The following is a 24,352-nucleotide window of genomic DNA, read 5'->3' on the forward strand; positions in this document are numbered from 1 at the left end:
TCGATCTTCTGGTCCTATGTCTCCATCACTCAAGCACGACAGTCGGAGATCTTTACAAATACGGTATGCACGTCGCTTGCACCTACCCAGCACGCACTGATGTTATTACGAGCAGATGAACGCACAACACGTCACCGAGTTGGACTCGGACAGCATGGACGATATCATCTTCATTCGGCTGGTCGAGAAGCCACAAACCCCGAAACCTGGTGGTGGTCGTCCAACAAAGCGCGCAAAGTCCAACGGCATCCCAGCACAAGCTGTTTCCCTCAGCTTAACAAGGCGTGCAAAATCTAGCGGCATGCCAGCACAGGCTGTTTCGCCTGGTCCAGCAACCAAACAGAAGCGCGACAGCAACAGCTCCCAGACGACCACCTCTGATGCCCACCCCAAAGTGTCTCAATCAGAACAGCCGTACACGGAAGAGGAGAAGTTGTTCATGTTTGAGACACGCAAAGCCTTGGAACACGCGTTAGGTAAAGAAGCCTTGGAGGCCCACGAGAAAGTTCTGACGGAGGAGAAAGAGAGCACGGAGAAGTATATCTTGGACCTGGAAGCGGCAGTGAAGCAGCAGCATGGGACACCTGTAGTGCACGAAACCCTCATCCAGGACCAGATAGCCATTCTGAAGGTGAAGGCCGAAGGACACGACGAATCCGCTAGAACAGAAATCAAGCTTCTTCGCAAGAGCAACACGAAGCTTGCAGAGGAAAAAACCACAATTGGACGCTGTGTTCGGCTACTCACAGATGAGAACGTCATTCTCAAGAGACAATACGAAGACGCCAGCACGGAGATTCAGATACTTTATGAACATAAAACAACGCTTGCCGAAGAGAATGCCGCACTTTCGCGCAACCTCAAGCTACTGAAAGATGAACAAGGCACTCACAAGGCCGAGCGACAAGAAGAAGCCTACAGAATTGCAATCAAGGCACTCCGAGAACAAAACAATAAGCTCGCAGATGAGAAGGCCGCACTTGCACGCAACTTTGAGCTACTCAATGCAGGGCACGACAACCTGAGGGCCGAGATCTTCGCCTTGACCCAGGACGTCTGCGACCAAAAGGAGCTCTACAAGAAGGAGATGAACGACTCCGAAGGAGGTATGAAGGATAATGCGCGAAAAAGCAAGAAGCTCACACAAAAGCTGAAGCAGCGCAACAACAAATTGATCAAGGACAATGTCAACCTGTCGAGGAAGGTTATGCAGCTGGAGGCAGATGACTCTACAGAACTTCTTGAAGCACGACAGCGCATCCAGGAACTTCACATCCAAGTCGAAAAACTAGAGCAGGGCTTCCGTCAGCGCGGCGAACAGCTCATCGAGCTCAGCAGAGACTCCATGTCGAAGGAAAATATCAAGATGCAGAAGAAGGCAGCTGTTGAAGCTAGGGATCTGCTGCAGACACGTATGTCTGGCATGTTCAAGAATTATAGGATTCTCTTCAAGAAGAACACTGCTCTGTTGGATAAACTAGTGTCAGTGGCTGAAGTGGGAAGACTCGGGAAAGTAAAAAAGGCTTACCGTCAAGAGATGAAGCTGCTAAAAGGTCAGCCACTTGAAGAGTTATACGAGTTCAAGCATCAGGTCTGAGTAATGTCGTCGGTGATCTGATTTAGCGGGAAGATTGTGTAGCCCTTATGTGAGGCTCTTTGTCACGAGGGTAAAAGCAGATGTCCACTCAGAAAACGATCGCAGGCAAGAGGCTTTCAGTGTATGATGCCAGTCACGTTGTTATGTCAGGGAAGAAGTTCGTTCATAGCATCATGGTGACCGCTCTTTGCATCATCAGATACGTTCATTGACTGAGGGGAATGGATGGGGACGCGAATAATTAGCTAGTCGAGCCCTAATATGGCTACTTCTCTTACACCTTCCATATCCCATGAGCAGCATGTCAGTTCAATGGAGATAGGGTCTGCCGATGGATTCGGTATTTCTGAACAAAATCAGTCTGACTCCACTGTATGGCTGGTATGCAATACTATACACGCCTATTGCGGCAGGTTGTTTGTTCGCCTTCCCGTTGTAAGAACACGATCTGCGACCAACTCCGCACAATCTACAATGTGTTGATGATAGGCCTGGTAAGAAGAACGGAGCTGGAAAAGGGAAGCTAGCAGACGCGGCGTCATAAGGGAAGCAGGTGATGACGTAGGACTCAATGCTCACAGCATGCTTGCGAATTTGTGACTATAGTTGGATCTGTGGTTGAGATAGATGACAGATATAAGTATCATAGGTCACAAGGTGACATGTGTATTTGCCATTTAGTCCACGCGCAGCTCTCGTCCAATTCATCGCAAACCTATTGCACGTCGCTACAAAATCATCGTCTCCACATCCTAGCACTGTTCCTCAATCACAGCACTCTACACACACATTTCTTCACAACACAACACCAAGAAATTCGACCGTATGAGTGAAAACTCTCAATCCGTCGATGGAAAGCAAGTGCCCGCTGTTCAAGTCATCGAGCTCCCTCTCCAGCGCCTGCAATCCGAAATCGAGATCTTGAAAGTGAACACAAAAGACCTTCCGCAGGAGATCAACAACCTAAGAAACAAGGTGCTCGATATCGAAGCCCAACTGGCACCTGCTGCCTTTTCGAAAGCCTTTTCTTCTACTATCCATGATCTTACTACCAAAAGCAAGGCCGCAATTCATACGAAGGTGGGAAAAGTGCTAGAGAGTCAAGAGCTACGAGACAGAGTTTCCGGTCAGGTTGTCAAGCAGATGGAAACTGAGAAGACGCAGAGAGTGCTGCAAGACTATGCGAAGAAGGCTGTTAGTAGTCAATCCCCAGAGGAGATCTTCGAACGATTGCGCTATATGGTGGATGAAGTATTCGTTGGCGTTAACAGGAAAATCGACAAGATTGAAAAGGAGCTCACGGCGAAGATGGAAGTACTAAGCAAGGAGACGGCTAGGCGACGGGAGTAAGGAATTATTAGTGTATCCAGGAGTCAATCTCGAACCGCTGAACACGTTGCCTCCACGTACATGCTATTCACAATAATTTGACTGTTTACTCGCCCACTAACATGTCTGTAACATGTCCATAAGCTTCTAGAAAGACTGGTCGTATATCAGGATATAAAACAACTCCATCTTTGCCACCAAGATGGCAAGGTAAAGCACAAGAGAGACGAGAAAATGGAGAAGGACGAAGACAAGACGAAGGGAAAGACGAACAAAACGGGGGAAGATGAAGAGGAGGAGAGTGAAGAGGGTGAGGACGAAGACGAGCTGGAAGTGGGGAAAGGATAAGATAATGAGAGGAAGACATGAGGTATGCAACCTTGTCAAGAAACGCGCCATAGATGCTTCAAGCGGAACTCACATCTCCATCATCGTGTAGTTCCATATTTAGCGCCACCGAAACCCTCGTTGATCATTCCAAATGCAAGTAAACTAAGATAATTTCTTCCCCTTTCCCATCCATCGCTCATGTTGATGCCTTTCCAGGACCCAATCGCTCAATGCCATGGTATAGTGCCCGAATGAATGACGCCAGTAAATGCCTTGATGAAAAGCTCGCTGAACCAGTTCTGATGCCGCTAAAAACAGTTGTGAAAACAAACATACACTCATAATCACATACACCGAGTAGTTGTAACCCGTTCAAAGCTAAAGGAGTGTCGTGTCCAAAACACCGATAAAACACGATAAAAAAAGGAAAGTCCATGGCAGCAAAGTACCATTTTAGATAAGGGGGCCCGCCATCATAGGGCTGCCCCGTGTGTTGTTTGTCAGTGTTGATTCGTATGCTGCCGGGGAGCCAGATGAAGATCCTGGTCGTGGGCGGTAGTAGCTGTTTGCATACGCAATCGGAGGAGCGGTATAGGCTCCCTGTTGTGGCGGGAGGACTCCAGGTGGTGTGCTGTTAAGCATGTTGCGATTGCTCCTGCGTCGACCGAGGACTGGTGATGCTGGAGCGCCTTGAACCGTGCCGGTAGAGTTGATAGACTCATTCGAATTACTCCTCACATGCTGCGCTGTGGTTGGCTGCTGCATTTGAGGAGATCCGGTAGGGTTCGCCGGACGCTGGAAGCCCTGGGTGAAAGGGTTGGTACGGGCTGGCACGCTAGTGTCTCGTTGACCAAGTGCTTGTCTTCTAGTCTCAATAAGTTCCCGAGCTCGGAGGTTACGCTCGTCTGGAGTCAACCCGACAGGACGAGCGGCCGGCTGTACAGTAGCTTGTACATTTTGCGTAGGCGATGGAGGCGGTCTGCCATTCCCATCTGCGCGCAGGGTTCGTGTAGATGCCTGTGGAGCGAGCTGACGCCGCGACGGCTGTGGTCGTAGATTGAGACGTGAGGGCTGGGGTCTCATGCCTTGTGGTGGGTTGCCAGCTTCTCTTATATTAACGCGAGAGCCTGCTGGCCGCAAGGTAGCTACGGAGGACTGGTCACGGAGAACTTGACGGGAGTTGCGATTACGGACACCGCGTGCCTGCACGAATGCAGCCCAAGGATTACCGCGTGCAGCGAAAGGAGGAAGAGCTGCGCCTTGGACATGCAAGCCCATGGCAGCATGAGGAAATGCGTTGGCCGCATTGAAATTGCCAGAGTTTCTTCTGCTATTTGCCGAAGATGGACGAGCGCCAACACGACTCTGAGGACGATCTATCATGTCCATGGCTGCAGCTGCCTGTGTCTGCGCTATGGTATCGATGCCATTTTGGGATGAGGTCGTAGAAGTGCCAGGAGTCAATATGGTAGAAGCATTGCTATTCGAACTAACAGAAGGTGCACGATCGAAGCGGCTCATGTTGCCGGCATTTCCCATCGCTGGTAAGCCCGGAGACATGGCGCTTCGTCGAGGTGGGGATATTGGGAGCCGCGGATCCATTATGTAATTAGAAGTATTGTCCATAAGCGGCGTTCGTATGCGCGCAGGGGGCATGAAGGGGGAGTAGGCTTGCGCTGGACTAGGTCGGTTCCTGTTCCTTGTGCGAGGGCGGGACAGCGGTGTGATAGCCCGTGGCTCAACGTCTATCAACGCGCCCGCCATCTGGTGCTGCTGCAGGGCCGCCTGATGAGCAGCGAACATCCAACTGATGCGTGGATCGTACTCGCGACGTTGCATCCGCGGTGCCCTTCGCCTGTGCCCTTGCGAGTTGTCCGAGTTATCATCAGTATCCGCCTCGTTCGTTCCGTCCCCAGCGGTGGGCCCCTGGTTGTTGACGCGAGCAGCAGGGTTTGAGAAGGCTGCATTGTTCCGCAGATGAGCTTGTGAGCGGCGCGTCCGCAGGGCGTTCATGGCGAGTTCGATGTCGCCTTCCTGATCAGAGTCATCGTCGTCCGCTTCCCCATCTTCGTAGTGGGCTGTCGAGGTGGAGAGGATAGAGGATCTTCGGCGAAGACCACGCGAGGTATTCAAGGCGCGAACATTACCGGTTCTGGACGGCGGGCGTATGGGGGCACTAGGCCGAGGACGATCTGCAGTAGGTGTTAGAGAACCGCCCATTCGGCTTCTGTCATTTGAGTTCGCAAGCGGTTCCCACCCAACGGTCGTCCTTCCTCCATCGCTGTCATCTTCATCCTCTTCTCCCATCTCGTCGTCGTAGTCGCGTTGCAACTCCCATCCCTCCTCTCGTAATAGCGCCTGGGTGTCTTCGTCGAGCTCCTCGTTGGAGACGTCGGTGGACGTGGTTGAAGCTGTCTCACGAGAGGATCTTGACCCATTTGCTCGATGTAGAACGCGGGTCTGAGCAGGATTCCTTACTCCCCTGCGAATCGGTCCTTCATCTTCCTCGTCTTCGTCTTCTTCCTCAACGGTACTAGAGCGGTTTGAAGAGGATTCAGACTCGACTATGCGACGTGCTCGGGCTTGTGCACGCGCTCTATTGTTGGGTTGTTGAGGAACAGGACCGGGAGTGGACGACGCAGCGCTCGGTGAACTCGATGCAGGTACGGCCTCGTCGTCAATGAAATCGTTCATGGAAGAATCCTCATCCAGGGCGTCTTCATCTTCTTCCTCGACCGTATCCATTTCGTCACCGTAGAGGTCTGAGACTATGCTTTGCGAGTAGGAGCGTCGACTGCCGGCTTCGCTGTGCGTGATTGGGCGTCGTCTTGCAAAGGCCGCTGCGTTGGGTGGTATGCCAGCCTCCAAGAACCGTCGCATCATGAAGGAGTTTTGGTCGGGAGGATATGCACCCCAATCCTCCATGCCATCTCCGTAGCCGTCGTAGTCTGGGTCCTCCATGTCCATCTCAGCGTCGAGGTCGTCCTGATCGTGCTCTGACATTTCGTCCATGTCGCTGAAGCCAGTGAAGCTGTCACCCCATGAGACCTCGCCTGTCTCGTCGAAGATCAGCCCGCACTGGGTGCATCCGCCGTCTTCCAACTCCCAGGTGCATACCGGACATCGGTCAACACCATCTTCCTGATCGCGCACGACTTGCAGTGATGGTCCCCGTTGGTGATGAGATAGCCTAAAGCAGCCTTTGAAGAGACCGCCAGCGCGGAGGTCGGTATTGTCCTTGTCTGACTGCACGGCATCGGCCTCTTCCTTCAGCCACTTCTTGTGGTCTTCGATGCTCTCGCCCGCGGGTAGTAGTTCGGCTCGTGCGATGAAGACGCTTGTCATGTCACGTATCTGGCCAACTTTGTTAGACATTCTCGCTGGGGTTGTATGCAGGCCGACTCACCACATAGGCGGGGGCCGGCAGGTCCTTGACGACGATGCGGCAGTCGGGACATGTCTTGCGGGCCTTGTTGGCGACGAACCATGTGCAGAGACACTGGACTTGTTAGAAGGTGACAGGTGCAGCGACAAGGTGCGCGTCTTACTGTATAGCAGTATGTGTGCCCACACGATATGGTGTAGGGCTGGTAGAGCAAGCGGTCACAGATCTTGCATGTGAGATGGGAGCGGAGGCTGTCAAACTCGGACTTGAGCGCTTTGAGTTGCTGCGGGACGTTAGCGAAAGAGGTCTGTATACCAACACGAACAGCGGTCCGTACTTCGTCTGCCCTGCTCGGCTGTGTGGGCTCGTCCTTCTTGCTCAGCATCTTCTGCTTGAGGCTGTCCTTGCTTGCCGCCCGTGTCGGCTTGTCCTGGTCGATGAGTTTGGAAGCCGACCGGCTGGCAGTTGGGGTGCCTCCACGCCCGGCCCGTGAATTTGAAGGCATGCCTTGTGCCTGGGAGCCAGCAGCGGTATGTGAAGTCGTGTTAGACGAGGATGCGATGGACGAGGCCGAATTCTTGGGGCGAGCGGTGGGCGGGGTTGGCGACGCTCGATTCTCCATGGCGGGCGGCGGCTCTCTCGTTTCTCTCTCTCACGGCGAGGTGCAGCTGGGGGTTGATAGACGGAGCATCTGCTCACATGGGACTTGCCCTTGTAGAGAAGAAAGACTATCGTTGGCAGTGGTTATGCATGCAACAGCGGGTCGACTAGCCTAAGCATGTTGGCGCTCGGTCGCTGCTGCCCTTGCCCTCCGACCCGTTTGCCGCAGCAGCCGTTCACAATCGTCTCTCACTCCCCTCCTTAGCGCCAGCAATGGGCATATCATTACTGTCCAGCGCCAACCATCTCCACGACTATTCATCTCCCCATGCAGGGTACTGTCTGATTGGATCTAGTCTTTCTATTGCGAGCCTGACCCGCCAATGACGTGGGCCACGCGACCTTTCACACTGCTGTCACAATTGCTCCCATGGCTCCGTTCAACCATTTCTCCACACCTTTCTTTTGAAACCTTTTTTCTCATCAATCTGTAACCCAGGATAATCACAATCCAAAGACGGCTGCACCCAGCGCTCCTGCCGCACCGAACAGAGCCTCTCTCCCTACACTGCCTGTAGCTTTGGGCGCTGCATCACCATGCGCCGTTGAACTGGCCGTCAATGTCCCGCTTATCATCGCTTCCGCTTCATTCAGCATACTGATCAACACTGCGGTATGTGCGTTAGCGATTGGCCAATATGACGTCTAAGCATCGAGTCACCCAGAGAGAATGCCTACTTATGGCTGGCACTTTGTCGGCCCCTCCGTAACCAATTGTGACAAGCATCTTGGCCGCACTGCTCAAATGCCCTAAGCTCGACATCTCCAGATAACTAGTCCCATCCTGAACCTCGTCCCAGGTCCACCTCATGTTCTCATACTTAGCGCAAGGCCGCGTAGTCTGATCAACGGCGGTACTGCTGCTGCATCGATACTCGTATCGCGCACAAGTCTGACTCGACTGTCCGACGGTGGTCTTGCTGCATTCGTCCCAGCGGAACGAGAAATCAAGCCTCCCTAATCCTTTTTGCGTGGCAGTCATTCTACCCGCTTCAACAATTTCTTCGGCACAGACCACTGACTGTGGACAAGCCCAAGGTTCCGTGCAAGACGGATGGTCTAAATTAGGTCGACAATCGATGACATAGTACACGTAGTCGCCACGAGCGGAAATGACTGAAACGTGGTAGTTGCGGTATTCATGTTTCCAGAATTTGTCGTTGGTGTAGGATGTAATGTAATCGCCAGAAGAAGCGAGGGGAAATGGAATGTAGAACGGTAGGAGAGTGGGAGTCGTCAAAGGAGAGTCCTGTGCCGACGCCACTAGAATAAATGCACACAAAGTAGTCAGGATGGAGAGATGCATATTGCAAGGCACGCTGGCTAGAGACCAAGAAGCAGCATCATAGGGACTATATCATTTGTTGCTCCGGTTGCCAACACGTCCCATGGATCCTTTCAATATCATATTGCCGGTATCCGAAGCCACGATGAAGATAAGCTTCCTGCTTCAGCAGTTCTATCATCTGACACATTACACGATTCGTATTCTGTGGGTGACAAGCGAACTGCGGCTATACTATGTCAGCTTAGGGTTGTTCGCTATGTCCAGGATTACGGATGTAGCCTAGACGCAGGATCAAATGACAGCTTGGGTGCATAGAAAATGAACAGCATGCCAGCATTACCTGATAAGAAGTCCAGTGATATTTGAATGATTCGAATAGCCTCTTCAACGTACACTTCCCACGTCGCAGTTTTTGTGGGACTCCCCGGCCTAGCTCCCGTAGTAGCCTTCCCGCCCCCACACTCGATGAAGAGGCGACAGAGTTAGACGGGTCAGTCAATACTGATAGAACGATTACTGCTTAATACTTTCCGCCTGAGTCTCGAAGATGAATCATAGGGTAGCGGGTAATTATGATTGGATCTGGTGGCATTGTGAAGAAAGTGCCTCCAGTCCTTCTGTAGACTCTGATGTATGAATAAAAGTCAGTGGTCGCAAACCTACATGGATTGGATATTCAGCGGAAATGTAGATTTCATGCCTGAAATACAAAAATGCAGGGAGACTGGTAGTTTGTCGGGAAAGTGCTCATCTCCTACTCTTCCGTCTGCCGTTGTTATCGATAACGCACCTCCTCGGCGCATCATTAACTCTCTCATCGCGACTTATGCGCCATCGCAAAACCGTCCTACAGTTACACACCATCGCGCAATCCGAGCCATCTTTCTTAGTACCTTAATTCGAGTCCTTCAACATGTCCGAAAAACCAACTCCTTCGAAAGCCGACCAATGGACTGGCTCCAAAGCTAGTAAATTCGACAAGTACGCCACCATGACATCCGCGTCGCAAATGTCTGCTACACAGGATGCGCACTGATAAACCGGTATAGCAAGGCATACAGTGAATACTACGACCCTTGTCAGGAAGCCGCGGACAGGAGCATAAAGTGTTTGAAGAGGAACGGAGGCGAGAGAGCTATGTGCTCGGATTTCTTCCAGTGAGTGTAGCGTCCGTAGCAAGTTCAAGAATCAGGAAGTCGAGGTGTTCGTGGAGATGTTACACAGGAAATGGAAAGACATCCTAGAAGAGTTTTGCTAATGTGTTTGACCAGGGCATATCGAGATTGCAAAGAGCAATGGGTACGTCCCGCCCATCCCCGACTGGCTCAGCAAGACCACGACCATTCCCTCCTGCCCATACGACGCGCCATATCATCGTAATGTGACAAATGCTAACGACTGTATAGCAAGAAGCGAGGAGAGAAGCAAGGAGGAACAAGTCGTGGTTTGGCTGAGTGGTGTGAATAACGCTCGTGGCGAGCAAATGTACAACATCTCCTCTCTGCATAAGCACGGCGTTTGACACAAGGTTGCGTTCACTGTAATATACTGGGATAAATTGGGTTACTGGTCTGTTGGACACAGAGGTCAATGAGTCGTTGGAAAGTCTCCAGCTGAACGATTAAAAGTCATTGCCTATGCTAGCTCGATGCGACGATTCGAGCAGAACGTCTATGCTATCACCCAAGCATACATTTCGCAGATCAAAGCCTTTTAAGCCATACATATGTATCTGAAGCTATAGCTTTTCCAGAGACCTCCATCTGTTACCGCGGTAAGCGCGAATTCAAGCTTCAAAACACCCTGACGTACACAAGATCACGCAATTTCCCCAGACAAGCAATCAGCCCACCTCCAAGTCCTGACGTGCTCGATTCATTGGTCATGCTCGTCGTACTTGCCCTGGTTACCTTGCCCTTGCAGTAGCATGAGGCTGTGTGCTGACGATCTGCACCCCCACCACCCCACTAAAGCTACCCCTCCAAGGGCCCTTCTAGCTGCCTTCCTTCTTTCCGTCCAAAGCTTCCTTCCATCTTCCACTCACCTCTCTCACTCCAATCAATGAGAAGCTTCCTTACCCCTTCCACCGTTCAACGCGCAACAACCCGAGCCTTTTCTACAACCGCACGCATCATGGGTGTTCAAAAGACCATCCTCTCAGAGGGCAACGGCCCCTCCCCACAGGAGGGCGACACGGTCACCATGGAATACACTGGCTGGCTCAAGACTAGCACCGGCGAAAAGGGCAAGCAGTTCGACAGCACCACCGGCCGCGGTCCCTTCCGAACCCCCATCGGTGTTGGTCGCGTCATCAAAGGCTGGGATGAGGGTGTCGTTCAGATGAAGCTCGGCGAGAAGGCTAAGCTCGACATCAGCAGCGACTTCGCTTACGGCTCCCAGTAAGTTTGGATAGAGTTTCTTGTTCGCGCGCAAATACTAATGTTCCTCTAGGGAGTTCCCTGGCTTGATCCCCCCTAACTCTGACCTCATCTTGTAAGTTTTCGCGTTGTGATGTACGTGTATGGGTTCCAATGCTGACTTTGGAACAGCGAGGTCGAGCTCAAGAAGATCAACTAAGTCCACGAAGCAATCGATGACGGAGAGACGTAACTGTCGCCGTTACAAACGTTGGGATAGCAAAGGGACCAGCATAACATTCAATACACGAAGTTATGAAACCTATTGCCAAACTTCTTCGTCTCATGTGCAAGCTGTTTGCTTTCTTACATTCTAATTGTTTTTGTTGATTGATTTCTCAGTCTCTTCTGACAGTGTCCCATGATCGATATACAAAGCTCAGCGTCTTGCCTGGAATATCGCGTATGGCTACTCAAGCTATCTACATGAATTGGAAAAAACCCAGGCCCATGCAGATGAGGACATTAACCATGCTGAAAGATGGACGAATTGCAGCACCCTCATCATCCTTATTATTGCCGACATTAGTAGCCACCGACCGGTCTGTCAATGGGTTTATCCATAGGCACATGAGCTGTGAGTCCGTACCACTCACAGCGCCTTCAACATTCCCATCTGGTGACCAAAATGTGGTGATAACGATGTCAGTACCGGCACCCAGACCACTTGCATTGTAACCAAAAGCGTAACTGAGGTCGTTGGATTTGGGAAGAGTCGGGTGACAGTTCGAGCTGGCGTTGCTTGTAGAATCTGGTGGTGTAGGCGCGTCCTTGCCAGTAAGTGCTAAGGAATGTCAGCTCAAGAACACCTGCAGATATTGATTAGAAGGCCGAACACATACGTATGGCAGATATTCCAGGCCAGGAAGTAGAGTTCGTCACCTCAGAACACTCGTCAGGGAACGTCTCATTCAGTCCTCTTTGCACGCGAAGACAGCTCTCTTCCGTCGTCTCTGTTTCGTTGGCAGATAGCCCCAGTAGTGTGTTAACCTGGGTTAACAACGACGATATGCACGTCGCGCCGACAACCTTCTCGCAGTCCCAAGAGTTATTCCGCCCAACAGGATTCTCATATAAGAATATGGCGCAGCCTCGATACGGTAGGTTCTCGCTATCAAGTTCGAGTGAAGGAGGAGTGCCGAGATAAAAGCTCTTCTCCGTGAGCATGGTCTTGCTGGAGTGGGTTTGGTTGTGGTGTGTAGCGAGGGTCCATGTCAGATTGTTGTTGTCATCTGTGATAGCCGTGGAGAACGATCGTAGCCCGATTGCTTCGTAGGTTTTGTCGGTCACGTTGCATTCTGCTCCTACGGGGGTATTGTCGGGAGGGCAATGCACATCTCCACATGAGCCGACACTGTTGTTGAGGGCGTACTGTGCTGACGCGGAGGAAAAGAAGGTTGTGAGTAGTAGTGAGGCTTGGAAGAACATGTCGCAATAGATGATATTGCCGTACATACTTGTATGCACCAGCGAAAATACGGACGCAGCAAAACAGACAAGAACCTAAGACACGTAGTTGCTGTGTTCTAGCAACTTATGAATTCTGAGGACTATAGCCGGTAAATGCTACTGGACTAATCCAACCTATCGCCTTACTTTACCGAATGCTCTTGTGCTACAATTCTGGTTATTCAAAAGGCGTGCAGGACTGTTGTAGATCGAATATAGTAGGTATGATGTTAGCCAAGCGCCAATTCTGCCGAGCCACCATACAATGTCCTCTGGACATCCGATATCCGTGTAGATGTTGACGATTCTGGGGTCAGGCCGCCAAGGCCCCCTACATTTGCCCCTTTGTGACTGTGCCACTAACGCTACATTGTCGGGTCATCAAAAGTCACACCAGCGGAGGTATGAAGAGGCAAGGCAGACTCGTAACGTCAATCGGAATGAGGGTGTAACGCAGACGAAAAGTTCTGGTCGCAGCTGAACTGGGCATCTTAAGATTTGCAATGTTCTCATATCGATTTACGTCACGAGTCCTGCATATCTCAAATTTATGCTGTCTCTAATGGAACGTTGTTTAGCTTCCAACTCGTACACTGTATAAAAACCAAAACCTACCCAGATAGGTTTACTCCAGCGATCGCAACCTTTTCAGGAATCATTTTTTTTCTAGCTTGACGCCAGTGATGGTAACAGTGGGATTACCAATTATAAACAGAATGCAAGCAGCAACGGTTTTATGATCAAGATTAGATAAGTAATATTCAATCAGTGGCTCACGAATGTCGCGTGTTTTGGCGTAGTCTAGGTGTAGGAAAACGACCAAATGTACGCTGATCTGTAGCGGTAGGTAAAGAGTGCCGTTCGCCTCTAAGTTAAATGTTGATGAAGATGCCTACGGTTTTCTTGAACATCAGCGTGCTATGTAGGCGTCGCGAAAAAGGGGTTTGGACAATCTCGAGAGATGGAAGGAGCGCTTGGTATTTGGTGGGGATGGCAGATCTTAGCGCGAACAGCTGCTCGCAGTCGCGCGAGAAGAACGCGTCGAACTGTCCTTCCATTTCAAACGCATGCTCTCCGCCTTACTCTATCGACCAATTCTTCAATTGCTGCTATACAATAGATCACACGAATTCCTCATCTATGTGGTGTTCTCGAGAATCCACGCCGTGTTTGGACCCACTCTCGAACTATGGGCTGCAAGCAGTGACATCACGACTGCAGGAGCTTCTGCATTATGTGTCTAGAGCTTCCTAAGGAGGGTTGACAGCAACTCAAATCCCCTCAACATTACGGTATGCTCTTTCCTTCTAGATTCTTCAATTTGACACACTCTGCTCTTCGACACACCAGCATTCGTCCATCGCTGACAACTACAATCAAGTATTCATCCGTTATTGCTACCCCGCTATCCACCATGTCGAGCACTCTCAGCATCAACTCAACTTTGAGCTTGCCGAAATCGCAGTACAAGATTCCACAAATTGGTTTTGGGGTCTACCAATCCCCCAAGGACGTCTGTGTTGCTTCCTGCAAAAAGGCTTTCGAAGCCGGCTACCGTCACATTGATACAGCCCAGTACTATGCCAATGAAGAGCAAGTCGGCCAAGCGCTTGCTGAAAGCGGGCTTCCTCGAAAGGATGTATACATCACTTCCAAGATTCTGAGCCCTGGCGAGGATGTCGAGTCTACATACAAGAAGATCGCAGACAGTGTTGAGAAGCTTGCCGGAAAGGATGGTTATGCAGACCTGTTTCTCATTCACAGCCCCAACGGAGGAAAAGAGGCTAGGAAGTTGATGTGGCTCGCTCTGAAGCAGGCGCAGGAGAAGGGCATAGTGCGAGACATTGGCGTCAGCAACTACGGCATCCAACACATCGATGAGATTGCTTCCATTGATAGCAAGGCCAGCCTACCCGCTGTCAACCAGATTGAGGTTTGTCGCACTCGAAATTTGTCGCGCGACCGAACTAACAGATTCAACTAGCTCCACCCCTGGTGCCAACAGCGCGAGGTTGTCGACTACTGCAAATCCAAGAACATCGTTGTCGAGGCCTACTGCCCGATCGTCCGTAACGAGAAAGCAAACGACGAAACCGTCGCTAGCATTGCCAAGAAGCACAACAAGGAACCAAACCAGGTTCTTATCCGATGGAGTCTACAAAAGGGCTTCGTCCCTCTCCCCAAGAGTGACACACCATCTCGCATCGTCGGGAACGTAGACCTTTACGGTTTTGAACTCGACAAGGAGGACATGGCTAAGCTGGACGGTCTAGATCAAGGAGCGAAGGGCGCTATTGTTCAGGCCGTAACCAATGCTTGAGGTATCGTCCAGAACTTATACACTTTGGACAGGAGTGTAGGTGAATAACTAGTCAAAAGACGTAGCGAGTAAATCTGCGACCAGAATCGAAGCGCTGTGTACAATGGTGGAAGATGTCTACACTGAGCTCGTACCTAACGACTTTACACCTAATCCGAATTTGAGCGCACTACTTATGAAATGAGTTACCGTTTTGCTCATGGTCGGTGATCATTTTTGGTTATTCTGTCACGTAGCTAGCTGATCCGTTTGTGTGTACCGCTCTAGAACACGCACCGACAGGCGTACATTAACTGGATACTCCCAGAAGTGAATGACTCTTTCTGGCGAAGTTTGACAACACTATCGACGACAACTGTCGGTACATTTCATTTTACAATAATTATAAGCACCTCTAGCACCAGTCGAAGCAAGGGATCTATTTCCAACGTAAACCCAAGTACATTCGGAGACCAGCCATTTGAAAAGGCCTAATGGTGATTTGTTCGCCAGTCATTATCGTGTGAATTTGTTTCAAATACTAAATAGCGACACGTCGCAGCCATGGACTAAATGGCATATTAAAAACCAGGACATGTACATACTTGCACACATACGACGGAGGGCAAAGGAATCGTACAGCACGCGAGGGTGTGGTAAAAAGAGTAAGCACCAAACAATCTGCATTCATCCAACTTCCCGTGGCCCAAACTCCACGGAAAAAAAGTTCCAACACCACCCTATCGCCTTGAGACATTATTAAACTATTGACAAAGTACACAGATTCGATCGTAAGCAAAAAGGGTGTCCAAAAAGCAAAAAGAGAAGACTTGCCCCGGATCGAACATCACAGCAAAAAGATAGTTCTAGAAGGTCTTGCCCGGAATCTGATTTATTATTAGCAGATGACCAGAATTGACTGGGGGCTGGAGTTCTTACCGAACCGGGGTTGCCGGAAGACACTGATTTTGAGATCAGAATCCGGAGTGATAACCGCTACACTACAAAACCGATACAAAATCGAAATTTGGAAGCAATATATTTAGAATCGTTTGTGGCAGGAGCGGTAGGCGCGGGGGAAGGAACGATGGGCGCAGAGTTTTCTGGTTGGCTGTAGTGGGGTAGTGGGGGTGGTTGTTCGAATGGCGGCAGTGGGGCTCTTGAGAAACAAAAGCGCGACCTCAAACCCAATCTGGTTTTAGTTGCATGGAGAAAAGGCGTCATATAAGTCGATATGCAGTATGAAGCTTGTCTTCTATTCTCAAAATCCTACAGCGTGCATGACAGCACTATGCTGCGTCTATTAATACCAACCAGCAGTAAATATACATAAGACAGGAGAATACAAGTCGCAAGGCTGCGCAATGCCTAGTGGCATGCCGCCTGGTATCACGAAGGAACACCGCGAAAAGAAGAACACATAGCGCCATCGCTAAAAGAACACGACAAAAGAGAATGCTGCAAGAGGGTGTCTATCAGCAAAAGAACTTGTATACCTTCTTCCACCTGGGCCACTTCTTCTTTTCTTCGCGTTCCTCTTCGATCAACACTTGGATATTCAGCTCGCGGATGCCAGTGACGAGATCCATATTGTGCGAACGAACGACCGAGGTGCGGAACCAGAACTTGTAAGGGAAGTAGAAGGCCAGAGTGACTGGTAGTGCGAGGTAGACGCTGAAGAAGCGTTGGAGACGTTGTGATGTCGACAGAACAGCCATGTCAATTGGAGCAACGGAAACGTAGAACTGTGCAATGAGAACGAGGATGTTGAGGATGAGGCCAATATAAGATCCGATAAGGCCAGGTTGGGAGCGGAAGGCAAGCTCATCAAGGGTATGTCCTTGCACCTTCCATCCTTGACGGAAGCGGATATGCGCGAGACAGATCGAGAGCCAAGTGAAGACAGCCGAGAGTGCAGACAAGGCAAGTAGCCAGTTGAACGCAGCATCTTGCAGCCTGCGGTCCGCACCAGCAAGGAAAGCGAGAAGACCAAGAGCCGAGGCAAAAGCAATGGAAACAAGGGGACGACCCTGGCGGTCAATGTAGGCGAAGATCCTGGGGGCTTGGTTCTGCTCAGCGAGTGCAGCGAGCGTGCGCGAAGAACCGTAGATGGAGGAGTTGCCGACTGAGAGAACAGCAATCATGATGACGGCGTTGAAGACAGAGGGCAGCCCCTGAATGCCTGCGTTCTGGATGGCGATGACGAACGGTGAGGCAACAGCGTCGGCATCGTTCTTGTCTTGGAGCAGTCGCTTATCATCGTAGGGAACTAGCAGTCCGACGATGGTTAGGGAGACGATGTAGAACAACGAGATGCGCCAGAAAACCTGCTTGACGGCAGTGGGAAGAGACTTGCGCGGATTGGCCGTTTCCGCTGCAGCAAGACCAACAAGCTCAGTTCCAGAGAAGGCGAATGCGGCGTTGACAAAAACACTGCATAAGCCCTTGAAACCATTGTTGAAAGGGCCTGGGTCGCGCCAATACATGCCACCAATGTAGCCTCCATCTGGACCTCCGCCTATGTTGATGATGATACCAAGGATGATGAAGCCGATAACTGCTGTAATCTTGATGATGGCAAAGACAAACTCGGCTTCACCATATCCTTTGATACCAAACAGATTGATGACAACGATCAAGACCAGGAAGACGGCGACCCAGGCGTTGTTGTTAACCTTGTCACCATTCCAATATTCGATTGTGAAAGTAGCAGCGACGATTTCCAGTGGTAGTACGACAAGCCATTGAAGTGCATAGTTCCAACCCATGGCGAAGCCCCATGCAGGATCCAAGAAGCGTGTCGAGTATGCTGAGAATGAACCAGCGACGGGAAAGAGCACTGCCATCTCGCCCAGTGCGTGGACGGTAGTGTACAGCATGACACCTACAAGGCAGTAGCAGATGACGAGCGATGCTGGACCGCCGTTTGCTAGTGCTTGCCCTGAGCCGACGAATAGACCGGTCCCTGGGAAAGTCAGTTGGCGGACCCCGCTTATTAGATGCATGCCAAACCATACCTATGGAACCACCGATTGCTATCATCTGCAGGTGACGACCTTTTAGTCTCCGCGCAAGTGGTGAGTTTGCAGTGTTCGCTGCTGCGGCCTCTGGATCGAAGACGTTCCCGTCGGCGCCTAAGCTTCCCTTTGGCGTCATCGTCATGGCAAAATTCGGGTCCCGTTTGAAGCTCTCGATAACCCTCCTACCCAGTCCATCCTGGTACCGTGATGATTCGCCATAGTAGTCGGACCCTTGCGAGGCTCTCCCAAAACTCTTCTCGGTGCCGTACATGTCGTCGTCTATCGTCATGGTGGCTGGGCGCAACGGCGCGATAACAGGCGACGAAAAAGAGTGTAATTTGCAGCTGTTCTGCACGTCGGTTGGTGTCGCTGCAGTGCAGCCGTTGGAGGTATCTGCTTTTTCCTGTGCGATGGGCGCAGGGGCGGGATATGAGTGTGATGCTGACGAACGGGCTACCTGGGCTTAGGCCTATTCTTGAGGCGCGCGAGCTCAACTACGGAACTGAGGCGCCCAGGGTCAGTGTCCTTTCCAGAGTGCCGGGTAGGGACTATCGACTAGGATGTGTAGCGGCCGGGGTGCATCTGGATTTGGCCTAGGCGTAGGAGCGACGTTATCGCGGCGTGGCGCATCTATGGGTTCAGTACATACACTGAGCCTGTCCAAGGGCAGAGTCGTGCAGAAGTGATGTGACTATTAGTGACAATACCATCGAACGACGTGCCTGGACTGCTGAGACGTTTGCACGGAGCACGGCGAAGTGACTGACATCCCTTATCGACGGCACAATGTCGCACATTCGCTCCTTCTTCGCTGAGTTCGCTCTTTCCACCTCCACTCTTGGAAGCGGCAGATACCGACGAACCGCCACAGGTCCAACAGCCCTAAATACCGCAGACCAAATGTCACTCTCGGTCACTTAACTCTATTCTACAGCACTCCAGATTTGCGTCTCGCGTGTCGGACTAAGTAACGTCTTTAGGCGCTGGCTGCCGGCGCTACATTCGACGGCGACCTCGGTGTCGAGTCCTGGTGGCGCTTGCGCAACTTCCCCAAGTCCAACGGTGCACGGGCCGCCTTTATCTCCAAGCCACCAGTACTGTTGCGGCATGTGCGCGCAAGACATGCCACCAACCCCACGCCCGAGGCTTCCAACGTCCCCAACCATCCTTTCAATAACCCACATCGCAATCTTCAGATGCTCCTTGCTGCATTGCTTGACATTTCGAGCTTCTGTATCGTGACTACGACCGGCACGACTTCGGACTCGACCTTTCACAACACCCGTTGACCCGTCCCGCTGCCGCAGCATTGGCGCATAGTTCGACATGCTGCTTTAGGCACTGCCCCTTCATGCTCCGTCACGAGCTCGCTTTCGGCCTGGAACGTCTACGAAACTAGCACCCTAGCAAATGCTCGGCTCTACCGTCTGAATGGCGACGCGATGGTCGACATGGATATCTGGCCACCCTGCAGCCTGCAGCTCGCAAATCAGCCCAGCCATTAGCCTACTGTCCCATTATGTGTACCCATCACGCGCGGCCGTATGGAAACCTCCATGATAGCGTCGCGTCGGTAAAGACGGGTAAATCATATTACGTCTTCCCGATCCATATCGCTTGATGACCCCTCTGACGACCCTCATGAATGCATCCTGCCATATGCAGGGGCTACCGAGTATTTCAATGCTTCACAATCTAACCTCATGTTCATCCGATGCAGGTACAAAGCCTAAACATCGCTTGGTGTTTGAACGTTGGACTCTTGAAGACGCGCATTACGACGAAAGGATCGCACCAACACCGCGCCGCAATCTCCTTTGACTTGGGTGCGTTATGCCTGTCGGCCGACCCAGCTTTACAGAGGACGTACACCAGCAGTACGCCCCGCACACTATCGTCATGTAAGAACACAACTTCGCTCATTGCGAATCAATATACATGTGTGTTACCTAACCCTTGTACCTTTTCTGCATCAGTCAAGTACCTCCACCAATGCATCTGCAAAATCCAATATCTTACCTCATCAGTTGCTGCCGTCCTTTCACTTTCATCAACTCGATATCCGTAAAATCTTACATGTGCAATTTCATTTGCCAAGCATTTATGGACACGACGCGATGTCGTTGGGGAGTGCGATTTATTACTGGTGTGGTCAGAAAACGCCCCAACCCACATGGTAAGCCACCACAGGTACCTATCACACAGTCGTAACGCCTTTTCCCCATGTCATTTGTCGCCTGTATCGACAACGCCTCCCGAGGTTGTCACATGGAACCTTACTAACTCTCCACACGAGCACGTCATTATTGTTCATGGTCCCGCAGGCAAATCTGGTCAACAGTTGGCTTGTGCAAGAAGCTTTTACCATTGTCTACAGTGTAGCGAGGGCGCACGCCGTTTATGCACTGATGCACAGACTGATCTTCCCGGCTTACCTTGCATCGTCCGAGGAAGCAGCTCATCGAAGTGGCGTACTTGTCACTCTTTCTCCTTTGTGGTCGTCTTGAGCGCTGACAACTTGAAAAATATGCGTCTGCTTTGAGGACACAATACTACAACCCTTTCTTTCCATTTGATCTAACTATCCCTATCAAGAATCGTGTACTGCGATAAGTCTGGAATCCCATGTCTACTGTTTCATAGCCCTTGCGGCTCTCAGCGTACCACAGCATTACCGTATCATTACCACCGTGTGCGCCACCTCCCACATTTCGGCTGTTAGACCTTTGCCTCGTGTGCATCACATGGCAAACCTCCCACATTCGGCGTCATGTCAATGCGTAGTGCGGAAGACGACCTCCGAGATCTATGATCAATAAGGAAGCTGCCATAGGCAACAAAACGTCACTAATATATTTCCACTGGACGAGTAGTGCGCTTTCGACATGTCGGTGCGAATGTCACCGACATGACCTTCAGCCGCAACATCGGTACTTTTCTGCAACGAAGATCATTCTCGGAACTTTGTCAAGATCAGATGTCGTACGTTGTTGCACGACGTAACCAAATTCGCCATCGACTCCGACGCCGCATATACATCACACCGCCTCTAAGAAGCCAGTGTGCAACGAAAAAGCTTACATCGAGCGCAAGTATATCCTTGCTGATTCAGCTGCTGTACTTCCATGTGTATGTTTGTACACGTGTCGTTGTACGATGTCGTCTTGCATTATCGATTATCGTTGGTCCCGGTACTTTGAGATCGTATCCAAGGGAAAGTATGGTTATCACAATGTTTAAATGGAAGACTTATTGGCTGGTTGCGAATGGAGTCAGCTTTAGTCGGTATGTGCTCGTATGACGAGGCCACAACTACTTTTGTGCAATACCGACGTCGACTCGTCGACAGAGTCCAGGCTGGCTGCTTGTCGGATATCTACACAACTGCAACAAGGCCAGCTCAGAAGATAGAAGCTGTCGGAGCCCAGTATAGAGATCACCTAGAGATCTCAAAGTAATTAGAATATCTCTCGAACCTCAAATATGTTTCAGACATGCTATTGTAATATTAGCGCGAGTGATAGATATGATGAGCGAAAAATGTGCATAGTATAAGTGCGTATCTATGAGATTAGAATGAGTAGACAATATGAAAATAACTTGTGTATAGGTATCCCAGAAATGGACCAACGCCGGGAATGTATGCCGTGAAAGTGCAAAAGTTCAAAGAAGTAGAAAAGAAGCGAAGAGAAGTGAACGTCCCCTACGCAACAACAACAACCGGGATTGGAAATGGTTAAACCTCCACAATCTCACCAAAAATCCTCAAGCCTCCTCTTCATTCTCAAACCCATCTTTCCAAATATCAAGCCTTCTCTTTGAATTCCTCTTGAGGCGGGGTCAACTGCGCAGGACCTTCTTCTTCAACAAACTCGCCTTCGCCCAATTTTCCTCCAAATGTCTCCACCTCTTCAACTTCTTCCTCTTCCTCCTCATCTTCTTCTGTAATGCCCAATATCTCTCCACTCCTACGTCCTTGTACACTCGTCCCTCTACTACCCATACCGCTATCTCCGCTTCTGCTCCTCCATGCGCCACCGTTTGCATGGCCACCATTCAGAACACCGGTATTGACATTAAGCATGGGTCCTTTGAAAGGGCTCCTCTTCCTCTTTGCAAAGATGAGACCAGGTGATTGTGGAGGAATGCTATTTCCGTTTCCAAAAGCGGCGCTGGACTCGTTAAGGCCGGGTGGGAAGCCAGAACGTACAAGGCGAATGTTGGAAGGAAAGCTTGAGGAAGTCGGAGTCGCGGGAAGGACTTTGATGCTATTATGAGGGGACTTGGAGGGCTTGTGTGAGTGGCCGCTTACAGAGACAGCGGGAGAGACAAGTGAGGCAGACGATGTGGATGAAGCTTTCGAGTGCGAATGGTGGTGGTGTGGCATACTGCGGATCGAAGACACAGATGAGGAAGTAGATTTCCGGCCTCGGAGACCACCAGAAGAACGACGATACGAGGATCGCGGTGTGAGTGGGGCAGGGGATGCCGAGAGCCTTCTCATGGAGCCTGAGCCGTGAGTTGAACCTCGGGGTCGAGGACCTGGTGTGTGTGGCATCGGCGGAGACTTGGGATTTGTATGCACAGAAGAACGGTTCGCTGTACTTTGCCTTCGTCTTGAGTCTGAAGACGTGCTTGGAGGTATCTTCGGGGACTGTCCACTGCTAGCTTTTGAACCTGGCGACCGTGCTCGTTTTGACGTTTCTTTTATCCAATTCCTGAGTGACAAAAGGTGGTTGATGAACGGCTGCTTTCGGCGCCGCTTGGGCACGAAGCCATTTGGAGAGAGAAGGTCGGGGTTTGTGGACACAACTTGTAGCATGCTACTACGAGATCGCCGCCGATCCAAATCTTTCGCGGGTAGTGGTGGACGTGAAGAAGAGTGAGATTTTCGACCTCGATGGGTATCAATTGGTGGCAGCGGCTTGTCGTCTACGGTAAGGTTGGGAGAAGTCATTGATTCCGGCAGTTTTGGAAGCTCGGGAGCACCTGTTCGGAGTTAGATCTGTTTTCATGTTGGCGGGCACAATACTAACCATGCAAGCTGCTTCGGTTGATAGTCCTGCCGCGACTCTTCGGTGTGGTTGGAGCATGTATGCCCTCTTCGTCCGACTCTCTGATGGTAGGCGCAAGTTTGTCAAGCCGGCTACTGGCAGCACTCAATCGTCTGAGGCTCTTAGCCTCTGCTTCCTTTTCTTTGCGTTTGCGCTCTCTTCTTTTCGCCTTGCGTTCCTCCTTTTCTAGTAGCAATGCCCACCAGCCAGCCAATGAGTCGCATCGTTGGGCCAGTACGTTCTCAATCACCATGTCAATATCCACACCAGCAGCACGCATACGGTGCAACACCTCCTTCTCCAATTCAGTCGAGAAGGGCGCCGGCTGCTGCAGCTTCAAAATCTCCTGCTGGCGGGGTGCATGTTCCGACAACCAAGGGTTTTGTAGTATATCCGCCAATGTAGGTCTCAAGATCGGCCGTTTTGAAAGTAGCGACGAGCACAACTCCCTTGCTTGCTGTGGAAAGTGTTCCGGGTACTTTGGTTCCTCTTTTAGTATCTTATTCTTCGTAACCATCTCGTCGTCCTCGTCGAAAGGCAGCTCGCCGACCAAAAGCGCATAAAGGATGATACCCAAACTCCAAACATCCACCTTTTCACCCGCATATTTCTCGCCCTTGAGCATCTCTGGCGCACTGTAACAGATGGTTCCACACCATGTCTGCAGGTAGTTGGACTTGCCCTCGTACTCGCGTGTGAATCCAAAGTCGACCAACTTGACATCGCCATGTTTGTCCAACAGTATGTTCTCGAGTTTGAGGTCGCGGTGGACGCAGGACTTGTTGTGGACGTACGACACGGCACCGACGAGCTGCGTGAATATTTTCTGGACTCTGGACGGTTCGAGCGCGCCCTTGGCTAGGAGGTAGTTGTAGAGTTCATCGCCCTGACAGTACTCGAGTACCAGCCAAACCAGCTCCTCGGTCACTATGACCTCGTACAGGCGGGCGATGTGTGGGTGTATGAATTGGCGGTGGTGATGGATTTCGCGCGCGAGATTGGCGTCGTCTTTCTTCGCGCTCTTGAGCACGACCTGTTCGTGGTGAGCGTGGTTCCTCCATGGCAACTGTGGTCACGGTACCTTTGAGCCATTGCTGAGTTTGTGCGATGCCAAGTAGACCTTGCCAAAACTCCCCTTGCCTATAAGTTTCCCCAGTGTATAGTTGCCGACGGTCTTGAGGTCGGTCGCGGCAAACTCACTGTTCCCGTGTCAGCAAATTACCGCGGGTGAAACACGCACTCGGCGCGCAAAAGAAAGGAAAAGTCTTACTCGAGTAACTGCTTGTACGAATTCGCAAGCTGCTATAATTCCAGTCTCAGCATCAGTCGTTCTCGGAATGCCAGGCATGCGCCTGGATGTTTTGCTTGTTGCGGCGCACAAGCGCGGTTTGGCAGCAACAGGACGGTACATACCTTCTTCCTCTGGGCCTGAATCTCAGCCTGGGCTCTGAGATTTGACTGCATGGAATGATGCGCCGCTGCTCCGTGGTGTCGCCTGCGCAACCAGCGTCATCTATGGGTTGC

At 51.0% G+C, this 24,352-nt stretch overlaps 12 protein-coding genes across 12 annotated transcripts; 7 read left to right on the top strand and 5 right to left on the bottom strand.

Moving 5' to 3' along the window:
* Nucleotides 1–115: 115 nt before the first annotated feature.
* Nucleotides 116–1,597, top strand: AA0111_g9408 (hypothetical protein; the record flags this gene model as incomplete). The annotated part of the gene is made up of 1 exon (XM_028655963.1): nt 116–1,597. One exon carries the CDS (start codon nt 116–118, stop codon nt 1,595–1,597), a length of 1,482 nt encoding a protein of 493 aa, XP_028503017.1.
* An 825-nt stretch (nt 1,598–2,422) lies between these two features.
* Nucleotides 2,423–2,947, top strand: AA0111_g9409 (hypothetical protein; the record flags this gene model as incomplete). Its single annotated transcript, XM_028655964.1, has 1 exon — nt 2,423–2,947. One exon carries the CDS (start codon nt 2,423–2,425, stop codon nt 2,945–2,947), a length of 525 nt encoding a protein of 174 aa, XP_028502933.1.
* Nucleotides 2,948–3,160: 213 nt separating this feature from the next.
* On the top strand, nt 3,161–3,274 carry AA0111_g9410 (hypothetical protein; the record flags this gene model as incomplete). The annotated part of the gene is made up of 1 exon (XM_028655966.1): nt 3,161–3,274. One exon carries the CDS (start codon nt 3,161–3,163, stop codon nt 3,272–3,274), a length of 114 nt encoding a protein of 37 aa, XP_028502912.1.
* Nucleotides 3,275–3,709: 435 nt separating this feature from the next.
* On the bottom strand, nt 3,710–7,263 carry AA0111_g9411 (hypothetical protein; the record flags this gene model as incomplete). The annotated part of the gene is made up of 4 exons (XM_028655967.1): nt 3,710–6,610; nt 6,663–6,755; nt 6,805–6,924; nt 6,979–7,263. 4 exons carry the CDS (start codon nt 7,261–7,263, stop codon nt 3,710–3,712), a joined length of 3,399 nt encoding a protein of 1,132 aa, XP_028503018.1.
* A 660-nt stretch (nt 7,264–7,923) lies between these two features.
* On the bottom strand, nt 7,924–8,607 carry AA0111_g9412 (hypothetical protein; the record flags this gene model as incomplete). The annotated part of the gene is made up of 1 exon (XM_028655968.1): nt 7,924–8,607. One exon carries the CDS (start codon nt 8,605–8,607, stop codon nt 7,924–7,926), a length of 684 nt encoding a protein of 227 aa, XP_028502931.1.
* An 895-nt stretch (nt 8,608–9,502) lies between these two features.
* AA0111_g9413 (hypothetical protein) lies at nt 9,503–10,043 on the top strand (the record flags this gene model as incomplete). The annotated part of the gene is made up of 4 exons (XM_028655969.1): nt 9,503–9,570; nt 9,639–9,746; nt 9,861–9,888; nt 9,996–10,043. 4 exons carry the CDS (start codon nt 9,503–9,505, stop codon nt 10,041–10,043), a joined length of 252 nt encoding a protein of 83 aa, XP_028502911.1.
* Nucleotides 10,044–10,722: 679 nt separating this feature from the next.
* Nucleotides 10,723–11,166, top strand: AA0111_g9414 (hypothetical protein; the record flags this gene model as incomplete). Its single annotated transcript, XM_028655970.1, has 3 exons — nt 10,723–10,988; nt 11,041–11,082; nt 11,139–11,166. The coding sequence occupies 3 exons, from the start codon at nt 10,723–10,725 to the stop codon at nt 11,164–11,166; spliced, it is 336 nt and encodes a 111-aa protein (XP_028502909.1).
* Nucleotides 11,167–11,428: 262 nt separating this feature from the next.
* On the bottom strand, nt 11,429–12,434 carry AA0111_g9415 (hypothetical protein; the record flags this gene model as incomplete). The annotated part of the gene is made up of 2 exons (XM_028655971.1): nt 11,429–11,790; nt 11,849–12,434. 2 exons carry the CDS (start codon nt 12,432–12,434, stop codon nt 11,429–11,431), a joined length of 948 nt encoding a protein of 315 aa, XP_028502910.1.
* Nucleotides 12,435–13,869: 1,435 nt separating this feature from the next.
* AA0111_g9416 (hypothetical protein) lies at nt 13,870–14,775 on the top strand (the record flags this gene model as incomplete). The annotated part of the gene is made up of 2 exons (XM_028655972.1): nt 13,870–14,388; nt 14,440–14,775. The coding sequence occupies 2 exons, from the start codon at nt 13,870–13,872 to the stop codon at nt 14,773–14,775; spliced, it is 855 nt and encodes a 284-aa protein (XP_028502992.1).
* Nucleotides 14,776–16,229: 1,454 nt separating this feature from the next.
* On the bottom strand, nt 16,230–18,063 carry AA0111_g9417 (General amino-acid permease; the record flags this gene model as incomplete). The annotated part of the gene is made up of 2 exons (XM_028655973.1): nt 16,230–17,719; nt 17,772–18,063. The coding sequence occupies 2 exons, from the start codon at nt 18,061–18,063 to the stop codon at nt 16,230–16,232; spliced, it is 1,782 nt and encodes a 593-aa protein (XP_028502908.1).
* A 497-nt stretch (nt 18,064–18,560) lies between these two features.
* AA0111_g9418 (hypothetical protein) lies at nt 18,561–19,063 on the top strand (the record flags this gene model as incomplete). The annotated part of the gene is made up of 2 exons (XM_028655974.1): nt 18,561–18,686; nt 18,755–19,063. The coding sequence occupies 2 exons, from the start codon at nt 18,561–18,563 to the stop codon at nt 19,061–19,063; spliced, it is 435 nt and encodes a 144-aa protein (XP_028503020.1).
* A 2,516-nt stretch (nt 19,064–21,579) lies between these two features.
* AA0111_g9419 (hypothetical protein) lies at nt 21,580–24,292 on the bottom strand (the record flags this gene model as incomplete). Its single annotated transcript, XM_028655975.1, has 5 exons — nt 21,580–22,763; nt 22,811–23,861; nt 23,910–24,027; nt 24,099–24,130; nt 24,242–24,292. 5 exons carry the CDS (start codon nt 24,290–24,292, stop codon nt 21,580–21,582), a joined length of 2,436 nt encoding a protein of 811 aa, XP_028502913.1.
* Between the last annotated feature and the right edge of the window lie 60 nt (nt 24,293–24,352).

This window comes from Alternaria arborescens (assembly GCF_004154835.1).
Source record: "Alternaria arborescens strain FERA 675 chromosome Unknown contig_27, whole genome shotgun sequence".
NCBI lineage: Eukaryota > Fungi > Ascomycota > Dothideomycetes > Pleosporales > Pleosporaceae > Alternaria > Alternaria arborescens.